We start from the raw sequence: 20,902 nt of genomic DNA, 5'->3' as shown, positions 1-20,902 counted from the left end.
TTAGATCGTTTTTTACATCTATTTTTATACAGTTAATTTTTAATTCTTCAGCCGGGTGTCCGCATCGCTAATTGGTCAATGTAACATAGAACCTTCTGATTGGTTCATCCGGTGAAAAAACTCCAAGCTCCGATTGATGTGAGTGGTTGTGATCAATTTAAACTGTTGTAAAAAAAAGTCATTAATCAGATTACGAACAAAACGGATTAAAATTAAACTTATCTAATTGATTGAATCAGTTTGCAATCCTTAATCTCTAAAGGCCGTATTACACTATGGATTAATTGTTATCTCGATTACGGGGTTGGAGTAAGGCGCGTGTCGCGCACAGTGCCATGGAAACTCAGCCTAACGGTTGACGTTTGCGGGGACTGACCAATCAGCCGGCAAGCGGCTGCGCTCCGATTGGTCAATCCGCAAACTGCCAATCGAGACCGCCTTTACATTACGGATGGCGCTCTCGTCGCGCTTCCCCGGGAACCGATAATACTCGCGACTGACGACGCTTGGCCGGCTTGGCGCCTTCTGCCGTATCGCGGCTCGCAGCTGCAGTGAGCGTCGGTGTACGTAAAATGGCGGACGGTGACATTGATTTGTACGCCGACGATCTCGAGCAAGATTTCGCGCAGGTAATTCGCATTTCTCTTTGATAGCAATTAAAAGTACAGGACCGCGTTCTTTCTTTCTCTCTCTCTCTTCCCGTTCGATCGGAAGGAAATGAAGGAACGAGCCGCGCTCTGACACTGTTCACAGTTCACACGCTTCGACGATCGCGACGCGCCATATCGTGCCGCGCCGCAACTGTGTGAGAGCGAACGAGCGAACTGAGCGATCATCGTTCGGCGTCGATTCCGCGCGCGGGCCGAGACCGCGGCTGAGTGTGTCGGCGTCATGGTGGACGGGCGACCGTCGCTAACGATCGGCTCGCGTCGCTGATCTCCCTCATCGTGAACATTTTACTGTGTGCCGTCCCTCCCCCCCGCGCGCACGTCCGGCACGTCGCTCGAGCCGGCGGCGGGCGACTACTCCGAGGAACGAACGCCGAGTGGCCGCGTGCGCGCGTCCACGCGCGCGAACGCGAACGAGCGTACGAAACCTACTGCGAACGGAACGAACGAGCGAATTAGTTATAGCGAGCACGCATATACAAAGACGAGAGAGCTTCACTCCAAGAGTGTTACCTCCTTCTTGTTGCCGCGCAGTTGACCGATCCCGCCTGTCTAGCTAGTGCCTGCCTGCTGCCGTCGATCGCGCGCGTACCCGTGTACCCGTTCCCCGGAGCTAAGCGCTAAAACAGTAATACGGGTTCGCAACAGGAATCGACCGCAAAATGGTGCTAGCGGTAAGGCGAATATCGTGTTGTTAACTCTTTCACTCTTTCGTTCCTTTCCCCCCTCCCACCCCTTTTTTCTGACCCTCTCCCTCTCTCGCCATCCCCCTACGCCCGCTTCCCCCTTGACTCTTATGATTTTCAACCCCTCACACGCGGCACGCATATATCCTCCCTCACATGCAAACACACACGCACACCCACACACATATATGTACATAGACGTTGCAGCGTATCGCACTGCATGCACGATTACATTTTCTCTTTGCATTCTCTCTTTTATTGATTTTCCATTTCCTATTTTCGAATGTCTTTTTCTCTCTTGTGAAAAAAAAGCGCGGCTGCTTAGAATATCGCGGCAGGGATTGAAACCGATTGTAATTTCATTTTTTTACTGCTCAGAATCTGGGATCCCGAGATATTGGATCTTTAATCGGTCCTTTTCACGCGAGATAATGTTTGCATACAACTTTTGTGTGTGAGAAAAAATTCAAGTGGCGACAGTCGGCGACGAACTACAGTTGAACGTACTTGTAACTGTACTTACTTCTTTTTGGAAAAGTGTTTATTACATTTCTTACGTTCCAGATAAAGTATAAATGTAGCTGCATTTTGCTAAAGCGAGGAGACGCAAAGAATAATTAAAAAACGAAATAGCACATGTCGCATATATATGTATAAAAACGTAGATCCTTGCACGTCTGTGGTATCAATAGTCTGAAATTGAAATTACAGTGGGTTCAATCTCTGCTTTATCCTCACAATGCAAAAAGTCTGTATATCTGCATATCTGTTACAGTCGAAGTGTACGATTGGTTGATCGGTTGAACCACAAGGTGCGCAGGAAGTCGCGTGTAATAAGAAAATGGTACATCTAAACGTTTCTTTACATATTGATGTAATTTATTTTCATAAATTAGTTTATAATGCTGGGCTCTCGCAGGGGCTGTCTTGAGATCACGTTGTTATGTTGAGCGTTATTCCTCGATCTTAAGGGAAAAAAATCAGTTTTTCAAATTTGTGAACCACTTTAAACATGGATTGCCTTTGTTAAATCTTTTCGCGGCTCCCGTTCGTGATACTTGATGCTCAAATAACAAACTGGACTCAATGCGTTCCTGTAAATTTGATGGCACTTTTTTTTTATTTTCAAAGAAAGAATTTTTTTAATCAGATTTTATTAAGCTTCTTTTGGTCAAACATAAGTTACACAGCTTTAACAATGACCATGATAAAGAAATAGCATTAGACTAAAGTAATAAAGTATTTTGTCTGGTGTTGCATTCTCTGACCTCTAAATATTTTGTACAATTATTTTGCACTTTGACTGTAACATATTCAGTACGAGTTCAGTGCGTGTATTAAATAAAGATTACAAAATTCTATCGTGGAACATTTGCATATAACATTTGTCGATTAATCTGCCTCTCATCTAAAATACAATGGAGATTACTATTAATATCACTAACATCGCGCGTTTCTTCCAACGTAAAATAAGTGTTTTGTTATACTTTTCTTTATATAATGCTCGCCTACGCATCTGTTTCAGGACGAATTTGCGGGTGATGGCGTTGATCTTTACGACGACGTGATTGCCGCTCCAGCAGGTGGCAATGGCGGCGTCTCTTCCGGAAATACCGGAGAGGGTGGTGGCGATACCACGTCCCCGAATGAGGAAACTAATGGGAACGCGCCTTATCACCAACTTGGCAATAATATACAGCCGAATCAAATTGGAAGACGACATCAGTTATACGTTGGCAACTTGACATGGGTATATACATGTGCACAGAATTAATTCTAACGTTTTAAAGATTTCTTCTTTTCCTACCACTCTTCTCGACAGTGGAATCGTTTACTTTCAATGTATAAATTAAAATATTATCATATACATTCCAGACAAAGAGACTACATTCCAGAAACTAATATTTCTTAAACTTTAATATGATATATATTTCCTTCTGTTTTCTATATTTATGATTTTGCAATGTGGATAAATCATATTCTTTTTTAATAGAAAACTTTAAATTTTACTGTTCTTTTTGCACTGAAAATTATTCAATAACAATAAATTTTATTTTTAGTGGACAAGTGACCAAGATATAACCGATGCTGTTCAAAGCATTGGGGTGTCTGACTTTGTGGAAGTAAAGTTCTTTGAGAACCGTGCCAATGGCCAATCCAAAGGTTTCTGTGTGATATCCTTGGGCTCAGAGCAGAGCATGAGAATATGCATGGAGAGGCTGCCTAAAAAGGAGTTGCATGGGCAAAATCCCGTAGTAACTTTTCCTACTAAACAGGCTCTCAATCAAGTACGTATTATTATGCGTTGTGACAAAAAGATGGTATATAAATTAATTTCGCAGTGTACACAAATAGTACGCTACGATATTCACATTAACGGGTACACGTGAGACTTATACACAACAATCTATTTTTTATGTGTTCTCAGTTTGAGTCGCAGTGTAAGACGCGACCTGCTCCGGCTCCGCAGCAGAGTCAGAGCCAACGTCCTCATAACCCACATCAACATCAGCCCCCAATGCCACCTCATCAACAGCATCCCCAACACCCTCAACATCCGCAACATTCGCAACAAAATCACGGTCCTAGAATGATGATGGGTCCTCCACAAGTAAGGCCGCAAAGAATGCCGCCACCCGGAATGGGTCCACCAGGGCCCGGTGGACCAGGTCAGCAAGGTCCGCCACGTATGCATGGTCCGCCGTTAGGACCAGGCCCAGGACCGCATCATCCGTTGCCTGGTCATCCTAATCAAGGTCCGCCACCTGGCTATCAGCAGGGACCGTGGAACGGACCGCGTCCAAATGGTCCTCCGGGACCGCCTCGAGGACCTAGTGGAGGTCCACCTCAACAAGGGCCACCTGGACCAGGTCCCGGTCAGCATAGACCCCCTGGAATGGTATGTACGAACAGATTTTTCTGTTTCTTTAACAGACAAAATATACTTTCAACCGTATTGGACTATATTTTCGTATCCATTTAGCGTTATGTTTAGCGCTAAATGCGATTAAATTTGAAATTTATTATTTATGACAAGATTTGTACGCTCTGAATTTTATTCATAGCTAACGTCTTGAAGCATATGCACTGCAACCGCAAAAAAAGAATATAAATGTAACAAAATATAAATAAATTTTATTTTTTTTTGAACAATTGGTTAGATTATAGGGTACTATCTTAATAACAAAAATATATTTTGAAGACATGTGAAATAAGTTAAGAATTACATGAACTTAAATATGTTAAAACATAATTACTTAAGATTGATCACACGGAGAAATTTGCGTTGTACGATAGTATTTACGACTTTAACGATCGCTTTAGAAATCGTTATATAATATTGTTTTAGAAGTTTCCATGAGGAGGGGGGGGGTATTATAATCTTAAATGTATTCTTAAACTGCGCAGAATCTAATTACTAATAAATACATTCAAAACATGTTTTAATAATTATTTTAATAAAGTAATCACATATAAAGTTTGCGAGATGAATTTGTAAAGAGATATCTGCACAGTTTCTAAACAGAATCGTTTGGTGCATGTCTACTGTAAATAATCATAGTACAGGCTTAAATATGTTTTGCACTTTCATGTCTTACGCGTAGAGTTGCGCTAGAGACCTTTCAGAAGCCAGTTACCATATGCCACAGGTAACCGATAATGAGGTTTTTTTTTTTTAATTTTATTTTTCGAAACCGTTTCGTGTCTAATTATTTTCTTCACATTATTCGAATTCAAAGAAATGCAATTTTAAAAATTAGATTTTTTTTTATAAATAACTGGCTATTTAGAAGATAAAATAACTATTAAAAAATAATAATTTGTGTATGTGTGTGCAACATTACGCAGAAAAAATTATAATGTAAATATATCAATTTTCTTAAATTGAGTTTGGACTAGCTAGGTGGGGTTTATATTTTATTAATGCATTAAATATTACCACATAATGTGCGTCATCTACAATACACATATGCTACAAATTTAATAGAGGTTATTGACAATATGTTACAACATGATATTACGCTTTTAGAAAAATATAGATCCATGTTAGATATTATAATACCCAATAATATTCAATAAAACTATATAAACACAAATTTTTAAGAGAATATTGAAATGCTCTGTGTCATTGTACTTTAGTATGTATTAACGATTATATTTTTTATACATATACAAATTTTACAGAATATCAATTTTATATAAAATATGCTAACATTCAAATTTCTTATAAACTCGTCCCTTGTCCTCTAATTATAAAATTATTTGTTTTTTTCGTGAAGCAAGACAATAATTATCTATGTAATTATGATAGAGTGAAATAGAACCTTCATCTGTCTTCATTCAGCAATTTCACGGTGGTCCACCCGGACCTCCTGGTCAAGGACCTCCACGTGGGCCTCCTGGACATCCTGGTGGACCTCCAGGGGATCCCAGAGGTGCGCAGCCTCGTCCTGAATGGAATAGACCACCAGGTTCGTACTCAGACCGATTTTCGCTGTTCTCCCAAAACCTTCATGTTTACCTTTGTAAAATGTCGTTTATAATTCAAAACTTTTATGATTTATTACTCCTCTGAAACATCTTGAATGCTTTCGTATCACCTTTTCTGCATGACGGAGTAAACGGTAGATAGAAACAACGAAGATGGTGGGAACTTGCGAACAAAAATCGTGTTGAAATAGTAGTAGTAGTAGTGTACTATGTCATTTCAATTTGCTAACAGCAAATTGGTATTACTGATGCCATTGTTCAATATGTGCATAGGAATGCATCATGGGCCTCAGGGACCACCAGGTTTCCCTCAACATCAACATATGCAAGGGCCGCAGCCTGGCCAAGGCCCACCACAGAGAGGACCTCCTCCAGGTTCTATGGGTGGTGAGAGACTTAGAATGCTCGTTCATTGTTACAAATTTTAATCGTTCACTACACCGCGAGATGCATGATATTGAGGGAAATTGATCTGGCAGAAGCATTGAGGTGCAAGGTGTTTCAAAGGATCATTTCATAATTGAAAATTATCAAAAATCGTGTAATTGTTCACATTGAACTTAATGATTTCTAAAATATCATCGATAAATACCACTGTATATTTATTGCACCGAATATTGTTAAATATTACTATTTATTATTAAAATATTCAATATACATAATGGGAGAAAGTACATCAACGATTTATTTCAAGATATAATTCGATTTTGAAATAGGATTTACTTCCATTATCCGTCCTCGTTCTCATGTATTTATAGTCACGATACGTTCATCATTTATATCTGGCAAATGAAAAATGTCTTAGATATTAATCAAGTACATTGTTAGGTCCAGGCGGGCCGCCTCCGGGACACGGTGGGCCACCACAAGGTCCTCCTCAGGGACCACCGGGTGGCCCTGCACCCCATGTCAATCCCGCATTCTTTCCGCAAGGACCACCTCATCAACATCCCGGTCAACATCCACCGGGACCTCCTGGTCCGCCTCATGGCCCACCACATGGGCCGCCTCACGGTCCTCCTCATGGTCCACCTCATGGCCCACCTCATGGACAATCACACGGACCGCCACATGTACCACCACACGGTTATGGCCCACCAAGTGCACAAGTATTATCTTATTATCACGTCTACGTATTTTAACCAAAATATTAAACCAATTAATAGATCATTTGTATGTAATATGAGTTAAATTTCAATAGTCATGTTTCGATAGTTACTACCTCGAACAGCTTCTCTGCAACATAATTTATCTATATTACCACCAAAACAAAAGGAAAGGACTTGATTGCTCTTATTATCAATCGTAAAGAAAACATTGAGGCGTTACATGAAATGTTACTCATTTTCAGAATTATAATTAAAAAACAATTATAATTATAGTTGTGAATATACAACACGGTCTATTATTCAAATAAATTCGCTTACGTTATTAATGTTCTGTAAAAATTTGGCATCAGCAAGGTAGAAGCAACTTTATAGATATGCTCATTGTAGAATAGAAATTCTATAATATATAGATAATAATATCTACAAAGCGCATAATATCTCAATGCAAATAGATTTCATAACAATTTTCTATATAATTTTTGTAACTTATAGGCTCCTTATGGAGCACCTGGGCCTGATCATCGCCCGGAAGGTCCACCGCCGCTCACTGAGCAAGAATTCGAGGAAATAATGGGCCGTAATCGTACAGTGTCGTCGTCCGCAATCGCACGAGCGGTGTCTGACGCCGCGGCAGGCGAATATGCAAGTGCCATAGAGACCTTGGTGACTGCTATCTCGCTGATAAAACAGTCCAAGGTAGCCGCAGACGACAGATGCAAGATCTTGATCAGTTCTCTTCAAGATACCCTACGCGGTGTTGAAACGAAGAGCTATGGGTCCGGACGTAGAGGTGAGTTAAATATATCTGCGTGTAGTAATCCATAAAATTCTGCCGTTAAAAAGTAGTAGAATTTATAGTTTGGGATTACGAGTCGTTGTAGTGCTGTGATATGATTGAGAGGAGCACGGGTATGTAGGGTAATGAGATGATGATATTGAATGAGATGTGTCCCCAAAAATTTCGCGACTGTACGAGTCAGTGACTCTACGAATATGTGCCCGATTCGGCTCGTGGTAATGAGGGCAATGGGTATTTTCCTGGAATTTATTTATAAATTTAGTTAGCACGGCCAGGCGCTAGCGAGAAACGCGTTTGTCCGGCTAATTAGTGTAGTGCCGTTTTGGTAGGGGCACACGCGCGCGTCACAATAGCTTTGAAAATTTTCGCATTAGAAGAAGAAAGAACAAATATAGTCCATAGAATTAATGATCTTTTACATTTTAAGATATTAAGTCATAAAAGTCTTTTCTCTACGCAAATATGTTATTTTAACTTTGTCTTAAAACTTAGTCATGCTGTCCATCTTACAGATAACGAATTTTCTTACAGAGCGTTCACGTTCGCGTGACAGAGAGCGCAGTCATAGGAGACGACGCGAGCGGTCCAGGAGTCGGGACCGTGAATATCGTGAACGTAGCAGAGACCGCGAGCGGGATCGTGATCGCGAGAGAGAACGGGATCGTGATAGAGACAGGGAACGTTATTACAGCGAGCCATATCCGAGAGAACGTTCCCGCAGCAGAGAAAGAGAGCGTGAACGTGAAAGAGATCGTGAATATAGAGAGCGAAGCAGAGAAGAAAGGTAAGCCAAATGATCTCACCAGACTAATCCCGGCTAAGGCCCCGGGAAACATAGATACCATCCGTGGGCCTCCTCACGCCTTGCCCAGACCGGGCTAAAAACTAATTTGTGGCGAATGGGTGACACCACCCCCATCCGCCACCCGCCCCTCCGAGGGTGCTGCAAGCACAAGGATTTAACATTAACCCTGGTACCATATATCAAAAAGAACGTAAAAAGAAGTAGATAGTGCAGTAAAGATTAAATAACACATTAGAAGAATACTTTCAATTCGCTTTTAATTTTTCTCATATAATTATAATTTTAATTAATAGTCCGTGTACATGATTACAGGGTTTCATGTTTCTGAGTGATATTAAAATATGCTGATTGCCTTTATTACGCATTGCTGACAAGCTATATTTTATCCAGTAGTCAGCATTTTTCGTCGCTGTTCACTGATTTAAAATATCCTTATAAAATATAGCGAGATACCGCGTTAAAGATGATATAGGTACACACAATATATTCGCGAGTCTTAAAATTATTATAAATTGTGATGAACAACTAAAAGATCATAAGCAGCCGCGTGTAACTGAATCTTACATTTAACTGTGCGTCTTGCTTGTTCCACGCGTGCTTATAAAAGGTCACATTTTGCTTGTATGCGTGAGAAAACAAAAAGAGAATACAATCTTTTTTTTTACACAACGTGAATGCACGTAAGAGAGTAGCGAGTTATAAACAAATTAAGAAAGTACATAAAAATTTTCATGTTTCTATTTACATATTAACATATCTTACATTGAGATATTTTTTTAGGAGTCATTTTATTACGTTTAATTTTCGCGCGAGTATACTTGAAATATAGCACCATAAAGATGCTATTCCCATACATAATACAAATGATATACAACTAATAAAAATATATTAACGTTTTACTTGAATAAAATTATTAAATTTTTACTTTTTCACGAACAGTTTGTAATCTTTATGTCGTCCTATACTTCATAGTATACTTCGGTAATAGAAACGGTCAATAATGCTGCAATTTATAGTTTATAAATAACATAATTAATATAAAATAAATATACTAATTCTTGTATCAAATACGCTATTTAAAGTACTGTATATATTGTCTATATACTATTATGTAAGAAAAACATGGACACAATGAGATCTTATACATTAATGAATAACTTAAAAATGCTTGATTATAATCATACTCGAAAAAATTATTAGCAGGATATGCAATCAGAAAAAATTGCAATGTAACATTGATTGCGATATAGACATGATTTGACAACTCGAGAGCTAATTTTACTCATGATTTATAAATTGCGGCTATCGCTATAAATACGCGCGCACTATAATTAAATATAAGATAAACATAGTATTGACTTTTTTGTGGTATGATTACTGTATGTAATATATTTGTGTATATTTTTGTATGTAATTATTATGTAATTTATAAAATAGCGTAAACCTCTCGCAAGACATGTCTCTCTCGTTGATATTGAAACAACGATCCGAGCTATCGTCTTTTTTAGGATAATTTTTGCTTTTAATGAAATGTACTAAGCCTGGTTAATAGTACATAAACCGTCATAACAGAATATCCATTTTCCATTAGTACAACACGTCAGTCAGCCAGGCCAAGAGTAAAAGAGGAACCGCCAGAGACGGCGCCCGTCTCGTCTTCCAAGGCGACTAGGTAATTGACTTTTTTTTCATTACGGCGATTGCATGTAGACTTAAATGAACGTTAAGTAAACGACGAAATGACGATAAGAAATGTCACGTGTTCATATTGCGCGGGCAAATAGATTCATGCCCTTTCCTTCATTTTTCATTTTGGACACTTTCGGAGAGAAAAAAAAAACATATACGTAGGATAATGAAGTAAAAAAAGCTTTAATAATGATTAACATAATCGGAAAGACAGAAAATTGTTGTTCGATTAATAGATCCTCTATTGCTGGACTTGTAAGGAAGAAATCAAGGAGAAACGTATTATCTTTAGGTATTTATATTGCCGTTGTAAAAATTACGAAATCACGTATTTGTTATCGTTATAATTGCATAATCATGTCTCTATACTTGTTGCGTGCCGATTTATTTTATGTTTATGCGCTTTCGTGAACAAAATACATCGGTTAGCAGAATTATTGAAGGAAATAGAGTGAGAGAGACAAAGAGAGCAGTACATATTTTTCATCGTTCCTTTTGTATTCGTGAATAACACGAGATTAACGTTTTATAGTAAAGTGGACTCGTAGATATGACGAAAGTATGCAAAGCAGCATTAAAATAAGATAATTGGCTGACGTAACTTGTGTAGGTATTATGACGATCGCTACAGAGAACGCGAGCGAGATCGAGAACGAGAATCGAGCCGGAGACCATCCGAGCGGGAACGGGAACCGGAACGGGAACGTGAACGTGAACGAGAACGGGATCGTCGGGATGAACGTGGAGACTCCTCGCATCGCTCAAGACACTAAAACAAAAGGAAAGAAAGAAGCACTGAAGACGATGCGAGCAAGGCATGTCAACATGACATAGGATCGATGATGAAGCAGTAAATGCAACAACATACACACTCACACACTGCGATCCTCGTCTTTTAATTCTCTTGAAGTATAAAGTATATTACGAACATTTTTAACATCCAAAGATTTATTCATGATTATTAATGACACGCGGCATTATCGAGGAACATTGTAGGATACACGGTAAAAGGGTAATTTCGAGATTTGCTTAACGAATAGTATGAAGATTTAATAGACTCCACATAGAATTCTGAACGTTATTGTCTTGTTTCGAAATAACCGAACTCAAGTTTTTGGTATAGAGTTGCCGTGAAATCTCTTCATTAATCGCGGAGTCCTTTTGTCTTACGTATGTATTAATATTCTAATGTACTACATGTATACACATATACATATATCCACTGTAACTGTGTTATGATTAAGGAAATATTCATTTAGTCAGAGAGAGGGTTTGTAAACGAATAGTTATCGCGTATGAGTGTCGAAGGGAAGGTAAGAAGGAAAAAAAAAGACATCTTGATTCGAGATCGTCCGAGATATGATTCGCAGTTACAAGAAGCAGAACGAGAGCAAGATGCGTCAAGAACAAGAGAAGGAAGAACGAAGATATCTACGCGAGAAAACCATCAGCCTCCTGCACGGACGATTCAAGATTGTATCTTAACGTAATACATATATACGCTTTCAAAAAAAAAAAAATATAAATGCTAAACATGTCTTTACTTTATTCATCTGTACACACAAATTCCTGATAATAAGAAAAAGAGAGAACTATGTTTTTGTTTCTGCGATTTTACGAGTTCCCGAGTTCACAAATTTCTCGAAAAGCTGGATTGTTATGTGTAAAAATATGTATTAATTCTCTGATGCGTGTTATCTACGAGATTCATGAAACCTTTCACAAGATTATAAAAAAAAAAAAAAACTACGCACATCCGAGAATTAATGATGGCGAAAAGGGAAGTATTCTGTCAGTAAGTGAGGTGAATATGAATTAATTATATACGATTCGCTTTTCGAAGAAATGAAAATATTGAGAATGGAGTACGTTTTATAATAAGAAATTAGGAATAAATGTGCTAATATTATGTTTGTGAGCTATAGAGATTGTTATTTCATGTATCTTCTACAAAAATCTACATCATAATTGTTGTTAATTCCATTATTGTTCTTAATAATAATAAGTTTTATGAAGCATATTATGAAAATATTGTTATTTTACATTAATAATATCTTCATAATACCAGAAATTGATACAAATTTCTCAAAGGATATTTTAGAATATGTCTCACAAAACATTATATGATCCAATTATTCCTATACAACATTAATAAACTCCTGATCTTTTGTGTTGTATACTGTAAGACTAACAATAAGTGCACATTACCTCGAGAGAAAGAGAGCTGTTGTTACCCAACAGAGCTCGGAAAACCGCAACCGTTCCGCCGACGTACTATAAGTCACCGTTGCGATTATTTGTTATATACTTTTGATTTCACGTAGCATTTTTGTTTGCGTAATAGAGTTGGTCCGCTCTCGTTCGAGAGCGGCGCGAGTAAAAAGTTGCCTGGGAGAGATATGTATGGAACGGTAATGGGTAAGTGCAACAACCGAATGCAACTCTATACACATTTAATTATACTTAATTTTAAGCGTATTATTTTTGCGTACAACACGAAACGGATATGCATTTTTTGCATATCCGTTTGCAAAAAACAACTTTTATTTACTTCCATGATATTCTCTTTAAAAAAAAGAAGACAAGACGTATTTTTGTAAACGATTTGATGTAGAAACGTAACTTGATATTTTGCAGACTATATTAACATGTTGTCCACTGTGCACCTGTTACTTAGTAATCTCGACAAGGAGTGCAACATTTTCTTTTTATTTTATTCGTAATCTATCTATCATATACACAAATTGTTGAAATAATTTGATATTATGTATATTCAAAGTATTAGAACAATTGCACAGCGGAGAGCAACGTATTAAGACCTTCTATACAAAGTACTTCCTCTTTATATGATTCGATCTCGCTGTAACTGTCATAATTAACAAAATAATTATCGGGGGAAAATGTATCAATAATATTATAAGCTTTTCTTAGAAGATCCGTAATTTATACTTATTTTATTTATAATTTTATGTCGTTTATTTCGATATGTATATATTTTAACATATATTTAACATATATATCCGTGTAAGTTGTCTGAGTCTTCAAATATTTCTCGTGCATTACACGGTATATAAAGTTTTAAATAAAATTTTATCCTAAATTCTAATAATTACGGTTCATCTAAAGTGGGCTTTATTAGAAATATTTGTCAATGTATACGTTTTCTCTATCATCAACATTTAAAGCACAATGCTTTTATTTTATGAAAACTGTAGGACATGATCAATAGCAATTATTGGTATAATTGATCTAAAATGCTAAAAATGTCAAGCGCTGCGATCTCAATCTGCAAGAATGGAAGCATAAAACAAACAACCTGCCTATTTGAAAGGAAATTTTCTGCTTCCAAATTGTATTATAAAATTTATTAGAAACATGGAGATACGATATTGATATCTTGTGATTTATTGTAAAATGAAGTGTCTTCTCCGCGATTGTGCAAAGACAGGCACTTGCGTTTGATGCAAGCTTCGCAAGTTACGATATTCACTAAAAGAAAACCTGAAACGTCCATTTATGAATAACTAAATGTACAGTCATGACTCAAATACTTTGCTCAAAACTTCATAATGCTCAAATCATGTTATGTTGTAGCTAAAAATTATATATATATTATATATATACAGATATATTGGTAGGAAATTTTTGACATTTTGCTGACTTTTTTATACTTTTTTAAATAATTATATATATACAAAAGGATTATGTAGATAAATTATGTAAAGAGCTAAGTATAACAAAGATTATCTAGTCACATTGCGATAGAAACGTCACAAAGTAAAGTTTTGTACATTTTATTGCTATTTGAACTGTGATACCGATATACACTCCATGCAAAAAAATCTCTTATTAGTAAATATTTTTCTAAACTTAATAATTCCATACGATAATAAGCTTTTTGTTTTGCTTTTATATCAAAGGAATAATGTTCGGTGCTATTGCATTACGGTACACAACGTGTTTATAGAAATAATGATGAAAATCGTCACAAGATTTGCGTGAACAACTTTTATATGGATTTATTTAAGAATATACACATATATCGATATTTAATATAAAGATCTTGCTGTAAGTGAGACCTGACGCTACTAAAGTATATATGCAATATATTACAATAATGTCAATATATAAATTATGTTAAATCTTGATTTAATGTATCGCGAACGATCTGGATGTTGAGTTTTTTTTTACTAAAGATCAGCCTGCAAAATCATAGCAAGAATTATAAATGCCGAATGTGTATAATAGGCCACGCACACGAAGTTATATTTACACGTTGTATGCGTGTAATTGTAATATGTATTTCGATAACGTCAAATAAGGTAAGTGATAAGACAAATAATGTAATATTCATGTAAATCTAGATGTACACTTTTCCTTTTCCCGATCTCTTGCAAGAAGAACTTAATTGCGGCGTCAGGGATCGTGCGAGAATATTTTATTTACTGTATATGCATGTCTAATAACTCTATATACGAGAAGACTATGATCAGTCGTTGCAGTTGTGATTATTGATAATATTACAATTATAACGATATAAAAATGGTACATTTCGAACAAAAGTAGTCAATTTGAAAAATGCGTGGCTCTGTCGAGACGATATGATAATAATGTTTGTATTATATAGCGATTTTGTTCCGTCTTATGGTTTATGATGTCCTTCTGTACTGTCCAACTTGCAACTGTGATAACGAATGTACCGAGATAATAAATCCAAATATTTGCGATAGAAAAAAAATCTACTAGATAGGTAATAAATAATAGATTCAAGTACGTTTGAAGAGAGCTTTATTTTAAGAGAAATGTATAGAGTACGTGTTACTTTGTTTTATTTGACTCTTATTTACAATATTTACTGATGAAGATTGCATCTAGTGAGCTTTCTCTCTATCATACAGTTTACATGGTAGGCGTGCCCGCAACGGAAGATCGCGATTCCATTGTCACCTAGCAAAATTGGCGTCTGTAAAGACAACGTGCAGCCTGGGCACGTCAATGATTTAATCTTATGACGCATACCCCAATGATGAGCGCCTGTCCCGAACACATTTTTATCTATTGGTCGCCTTAAATCTTTCTCGAGAGCTTTCGCCAGCTGTTCGCCTATCTGCGACAATGAAAATAATATTTAATATCTTAATTAATATTTACTATCTTTATAGTCCTACTCTCAGAGAGGGAAGGGAGGATCTTTAAATTGCTTAAGAATCAACTTGATTTTCTAATTTGTTAACTATTGGTCGTAGACCTTGGTTTCTCTTATTTAAAATTACTCGATTGCAAGAAGTCAATGTGAAAGTTATAGCGCGTTTTCTATTAGCAATCTTCTTAACAAAAAGATTTTAAAGGAAAATAAGCTGAACGAGTCGTATTGATTCATTCTATATGTATATCTAGACAACATATAAATCTGGAAGATATCTAATATCTTTCCAAGTCTTCAAATTGATGTTGTTTAGATACTTCGTTATTTTTAGAAATAGTAGTGAGATTACCTGTGGCGAGCAAATTGTACCATATTCCGATGATAATTGATTAGTTTTACTGAAATCGATTGACTTCTTCAAGCCTCGGCGATGCAGCATTTTTGTAAATATGATCGACTGGAATATGCTACAATAAAAATAATATATTAGTACTTATCAATACTTATTGTTAGCCGCAAAACTTTTAGCCGAGATTAATTAAATTTCTTTATGTATACAGAACACTTTTAATCATAATCGTATATTATTTTAATTAAATAAATTACTTATAAATTTTATTTTGATTTAGCTATTATTTAATCTTATCTTTATATTCTTATCTTTATTCTTATTTTTATTTTCTGTATTTATATTTTAGAGTTTTTACATTTATTTTTATAACAATATCGATTGTTAGCAAACAGGCCAAGAACGCTGTAATTTTATATAGCGTTGCATTCTATATTCTTCTACAATTTATAGAATGATGAACAGAAAATGAGTAATCTTGTTAATATTGATGGCAATATAAGAGTTCTATTAATAATAAAAAATATCGAATATCATACTCGTCGAAAAAACTCTTCTCTTTAAATCTTTGAAAATGTTTATGACAAATTTTAATGTTGCAAAAAAAAATTAATGTAATTCTGTAATACTGAACGACAAATTTTTTAGACAATATTTATATTACTTCTTAATTATCAATGAAATTCTTATTAACTTTCGCTGTAAAATCTGTATATATCATACTATTTTGTCATCATTCTGTAAAAGAAAGAATACAGATCGATCTTCTCTATCTTGAAGATTTTTCAATACCTTCTGTCCAAATCAATGTCCGGTATCATGCTCTCGAGCTTAATCAGAAACGCCGTAGCCTCGTCCGGTCCCTCTCTACTCATGATCTCTCTGGCAATCCCGCTCCAATCTATCAGCACGTCATAATCGGGCTTCCTCGCCAAAGGCATCGCGCAGAACAGGCAAGTGCCGTCCTGGATCTCACTCAGGCACATGGCCACGCAACTCCACTGTTGCTCATTTAGCGCCGGCAGAAGAAACGACAGCACAACATTGTCTCTGGTCTGAAGGCACTGTCTCAACAGGTCGTCCAGCGCGCTACGTTGCTCGACGCGGATGGACAGGTACACGCGCCACATGTAAGGTACCTTGTCGCAAATATTGCTACATTCTTTCGGCAGTTCGTCAGCGTATCTCTTAATCAAGGACTCGCCGACCGCTAGGAACTTGGGCTCCACGGTCTTGTCCATCGGGTAGGGATAACCGCAGCTGCACCTGGCATAAGTCGGCGCGTTGATCTCGATGAAGGCTCTCGCGAAATGCCGCACGACGTAATCGTTGGCGATGGAGTCGATCGACTGCACGAAAGCATTTTCCAGAAACACGTTGTAGTAATGCAATTCCGCGGCGCGAGTAACTTCATAGATGAAAGTCTGAAGCCCGGGCGAGTCTCGGTAGGAGTCTTTGACAGTTCTCATCCTCTTATCCGTCTCCAAGATAATTTCCTCGATTTCCTTCTCCGACATACCGGGTCTGATACTGTTCGCCAGATCGTAAATCGAGCGTAAATCGGACTGCACCCTGTGCGTGACGTTTTCCTGAAAATCCGCTCTTCGATGACCGTCGTCTTTGATATCTAACACTTCCCCGTCGTAATTCCCTGAATCAAGTACGTCCTCCGAAGCTGTCCCGAGCGTATCTCCCCGTGCGAGATCTTCCTGATCTGTCCCAGATTGTATTTGCATCTCGGACGAATCATCGCTGGAGATCTCGGGAGACTGCGACGAAGACGCCGTTTCACAGCCGTAGGTTCTTTTATCCGCGAATCTACCGTTCTCCGAGTGCACGACTACGATCCCAGAGTCCAATTTGGCCGGTCTATTATTACCGCCTGCTTGCAGCAGCGTTATTAACGGTCGCAGCAACGCTTTCTCGTCTCGCGGCGGATCCTTCACTTCGAACATCTCGACAATATCCTTAGTGCCGATGGCGTTCAGTAGTTGCGACTTATATACAAAACACGCGTTCAGACACTCGCTAAATTGCTCGCGGCAATAGAGCCGCAGTAACAGGCTGTCGAGTGTCGTTAATGCTACACAATGAAATTCGCTATCACAGGTCATCAAGTAAATTCGATCGTCCACGATCGCCGTCATGCTGATATTCGTGTACTCGTTGCTCCACAACAGCACACTCGCGTTCGCGGGATCGATAACGTACAGGCCGCTAGTCGTATAGGAAAATAAATACTTGCGTGCGAGTACAAATAGGTGCGAGAAGTTAACAGACTGCGGCGGCCACTCGCGTTCCGTCTCCTCCTCCTGACTAGATTCTAAGGTACTATCCGATCGAAATATTGCTATAGGCGGAATCGCCAGAGCCTCTTTGAACTGATGCGTCTTCACGACGACCCCGTCGGCCGACACCTCCCACAATCTCGAGCCGGGTCGAGCGCAAAATATCTTCGAGTGATTCTCGCCCAGGATATTGCTATCGTTGTCGGAGATCAAATTGAACGCGCCCCGCGCGTCATTGATGTTTTTCTCCTCCCTCTGTGTGTTCGAACTGGTGTTCTCGCGCGTATGGAAACACGCGCCGAACTCTCCGTTCCGCGGTTTATTGCCTATCTGTTTGTACTGCTCCAGCATTGTGTTACAGATGTAACAACGCGTTAACGTGGAGACCAGCAACAGAGGCGAGAGGAAGCTCAATTGCACGATGCTGGAATCCAGATTCATGAGCGTGCATGCCGGAGTTTGAAACATTCCGTTGACCTAATCGTAAGAAAAGAGAAAAAAGATATTATGCACGACACCTTGGTTGACATACATGCATGATATATAAATGCGAAATAGATATAATATTAACATATAAATTAGATCATGCATATTATGCATTGCAACAATACATTATGTTGCACATAATTTTAATTTATTACACAATATTAAATTATTATATATGTTAAACTGTCAAAGTAAACATTAAGCTTGTTAGTATTCAATTTATTGCGTTATAAGCTTACCGTGAATACGGACAGCACCATGACGGAGACCCTGCCGACTGCATCTCCCACGTATATCTCGGTACTGTTATTGTTCCAGCAGATACAAGTGATTTGTTTATACACGTGCTCTGTCGATACCGACATAAGTTGCGGAGTGGATTTTAGAGAGACTAGACAGACGGTACCGCGAGTGGTGGCTAAGGCTACGGTCTTCTCGTCAGGTGATATCGCCACACGTGTGACCACACCCTCCTGGATAAAAGACAAACGTTAATAAATATGCCAATTGTACAGCGTAGAGTCATAATATGTCATCTGTTCAATCAACATTTAACTAAAACCTACATTCCTGATTATATACTGAGAAAATTATGAATAAAAACTTAACGTAATTGCAACTGAAGGATTATTTACCGATAGGGGTATTATTTGAAGAAACGAACATGGTTCTCTGGAGAACAAGTAGACGCTGCCGCTGGTTGAGCCTAGCACAATGTAACTCGGCGAAGCGTGGAAACATGTGTACTGTAATTACATAATTTATATTATACACCTTATAAATTGCGCTATAAAGTCAATCAAAAACTTGAGAAAAAAAAACAGATTTTGGAAATTGTATCTTATCTATCTTATGTCTATCGTAACTATACGTTATAGATCCGACAAAAAAAGGCGAATGTTCGCTGGTACGGTTAAAAGTATAAAATTACGCAACAGTGCTATGAATAAATGAAGTAATAGTATATCTTGTGTAGATATGCAACGTATTGTATGCAACGCAAGCTATAAATGTTATTCATTTCTGTCCTGTCTAGAGATGAAAATCTTGAAACTTGCTCGACATTATTGAAGTCGAAAATAATCCGGATTATTTTTATTGTTCCTCGGAGGCTGGCCAACGCGGGGCAAGTCGCGGGACATTTTTGACAGGTGTGTTGACAGGTGCATTGTGTACGCCCACCGTAGCACCGTACCGTTCGAGTTAACCTCACCGTCGCCGCTTAGGCGCGATAAGCGCGGAGAAACGCGTGCAAAGCCTTGCCAGGCGATCATGTCAGCCGTACCTTTATCCGCTGCGTCGAATTGATCGGTTTGTACAGGATCGAGTTGATTTCCTCACGTTCCGACAGGATGTAAGGAAGATCCGGTGCGGCGGGATACATCGTCCAGCATCTTCTTGTGACTGTCGAGTGACGCGACGCGCGCGCCGCGCTGGCCGCGCACACACACACTGCGCGCGCTGGCCTGTTTCTTCTCGTGCGCTTATCGCGAAATTTTCGGAGAACCGAATGTTTCATATCTCTTTTATATGTGTGTTTCTGTGCCAAACATATTATACACTTAAAAAATAGAGGCAAAAGAAAAGATCGTACATAATATCCAAGAAAGCAGTGAAAAATCAAAATTTTATTTATATCAAGTACATTTATTTTGAGTGTATACTATAAAAGACAATAAGTAAATATATATCGTAAAATGTATAATTTTCAGAAATAAATTAATTCGATAACAACATTGTATTAAAGACAAAATTAGATTAAGATAGGCGAAATCTGCAGCAGCAGTTTACGTGTGATATATATTTTTTCTCTTATTTATCCCACATCTCCGCTTATCACGTACGCGTTTCGTTTGCTTTATTCACGCTCAGTCGCTCAACTTAATTGCGTATCACTCGCAGAGTCTTCCACAAGTGGTGAAAGAATTGCGTAGAATTACTGCTGAATATAAAGTTATTTCATACAATTCTACATTAACTATATAGACGACGGAAAAACATTTTAACAGATTTCTCTGTGATTTTACGCAGAAAGAAACGTAACAGCAGGAGACAAATTTAAAGATTTTAATGTGAGAAGATGTCGTCCGACGAAAGCTGTTCTACTTATTATAAGAAAAAACAGAAGAAGAAATATATAAGTAAAAGTAATGTGGACTTATTTGATTTGAAATTTGACGGGTAAGCGAACATATTTCGGAACACTTTAATTTTTCTCATATGTTAGCCGTCACGTAATATCAAATTTTGATATTGGTGACAAAAAGTATTTTGATGACGATTAACAAGAGAAAAATTAAAGTGTGATTACGTGACGGGTAACATGAGAAAAATTAAAATGTTTCGAAATAGGCACTGTTTCGATATGCCACTACTTTCATCGTTT

At 37.8% G+C, this 20,902-nt stretch overlaps 2 protein-coding genes across 12 annotated transcripts; one reads left to right on the top strand and one right to left on the bottom strand.

Moving 5' to 3' along the window:
* Window positions 1-133: 133 nt before the first annotated feature.
* On the top strand, window positions 134-15,885 carry Cpsf6 (cleavage and polyadenylation specificity factor subunit 6). Of its 11 annotated transcripts, none has more exons than XM_071788052.1 (13): window positions 158-629; window positions 2,130-2,198; window positions 2,880-3,104; window positions 3,415-3,642; window positions 3,783-4,253; window positions 5,667-5,826; window positions 6,119-6,232; window positions 6,674-6,954; window positions 7,447-7,744; window positions 8,285-8,537; window positions 10,150-10,230; window positions 10,484-10,539; window positions 10,858-12,827. In XM_071788052.1, the coding sequence occupies exons 2-13, from the start codon at window positions 2,196-2,198 to the stop codon at window positions 11,079-11,081; spliced, it is 2,394 nt and encodes a 797-aa protein (XP_071644153.1). In that variant the 5' UTR covers window positions 158-629; window positions 2,130-2,195; the 3' UTR covers window positions 11,082-12,827. The 11 variants fall into 11 exon arrangements, with proteins under 11 accessions (XP_071644161.1, XP_071644158.1, XP_071644155.1 ...); XM_071788053.1 differs by lacking the exon at window positions 158-629 and adding an exon at window positions 651-1,342; XM_071788060.1 differs by lacking the exons at window positions 2,130-2,198; window positions 10,858-12,827 and adding an exon at window positions 10,680-10,851 and having other exon boundaries at window positions 134-629.
* Pink (WD40 repeat domain-containing protein pink) lies at window positions 15,019-19,952 on the bottom strand. The gene is made up of 6 exons (XM_071788040.1): window positions 19,802-19,952; window positions 19,152-19,262; window positions 18,756-18,989; window positions 16,535-18,507; window positions 15,743-15,860; window positions 15,019-15,354 (listed from the first exon to the last, which is right to left on the bottom strand). The coding sequence occupies exons 1-6, from the start codon at window positions 19,898-19,900 to the stop codon at window positions 15,100-15,102; spliced, it is 2,790 nt and encodes a 929-aa protein (XP_071644141.1). The 5' UTR covers window positions 19,901-19,952; the 3' UTR covers window positions 15,019-15,099.
* Between the last annotated feature and the right edge of the window lie 950 nt (window positions 19,953-20,902).

The sequence above is a fragment of the Temnothorax longispinosus genome, chromosome 9 (genome assembly GCF_030848805.1).
Source record: "Temnothorax longispinosus isolate EJ_2023e chromosome 9, Tlon_JGU_v1, whole genome shotgun sequence".
Lineage (NCBI taxonomy): Eukaryota > Metazoa > Arthropoda > Insecta > Hymenoptera > Formicidae > Temnothorax > Temnothorax longispinosus.
Note: the sequence above shows the minus strand (reverse complement) of the source record. Positions and strands in the feature narration are given on the sequence as shown.

Coding starts and splice junctions, on each gene's coding strand:
- Cpsf6 (XM_071788049.1), top strand. CDS start 573: ATGGCGGACGGTGACATTGATTTGTACGCCGACGATCTCGAGCAAGAT. Junction 630..2,879: donor TCGAGCAAGATTTCGCGCAG/GTAATTCGCATT, acceptor CATCTGTTTCAG/GACGAATTTGCGGGTGATGG. Junction 6,233..6,673: donor TCCTCCAGGTTCTATGGGTG/GTGAGAGACTTA, acceptor GTACATTGTTAG/GTCCAGGCGGGCCGCCTCCG.
- Pink (XM_071788040.1), bottom strand. CDS start 19,900: ATGTATCCCGCCGCACCGGATCTTCCTTACATCCTGTCGGAACGTGAG. Junction 19,263..19,801: donor ATTCGACGCAGCGGATAAAG/GTACGGCTGACA, acceptor ATGTAATTACAG/TACACATGTTTCCACGCTTC. Junction 18,508..18,755: donor TGGTGCTGTCCGTATTCACG/GTAAGCTTATAA, acceptor TCTTACGATTAG/GTCAACGGAATGTTTCAAAC.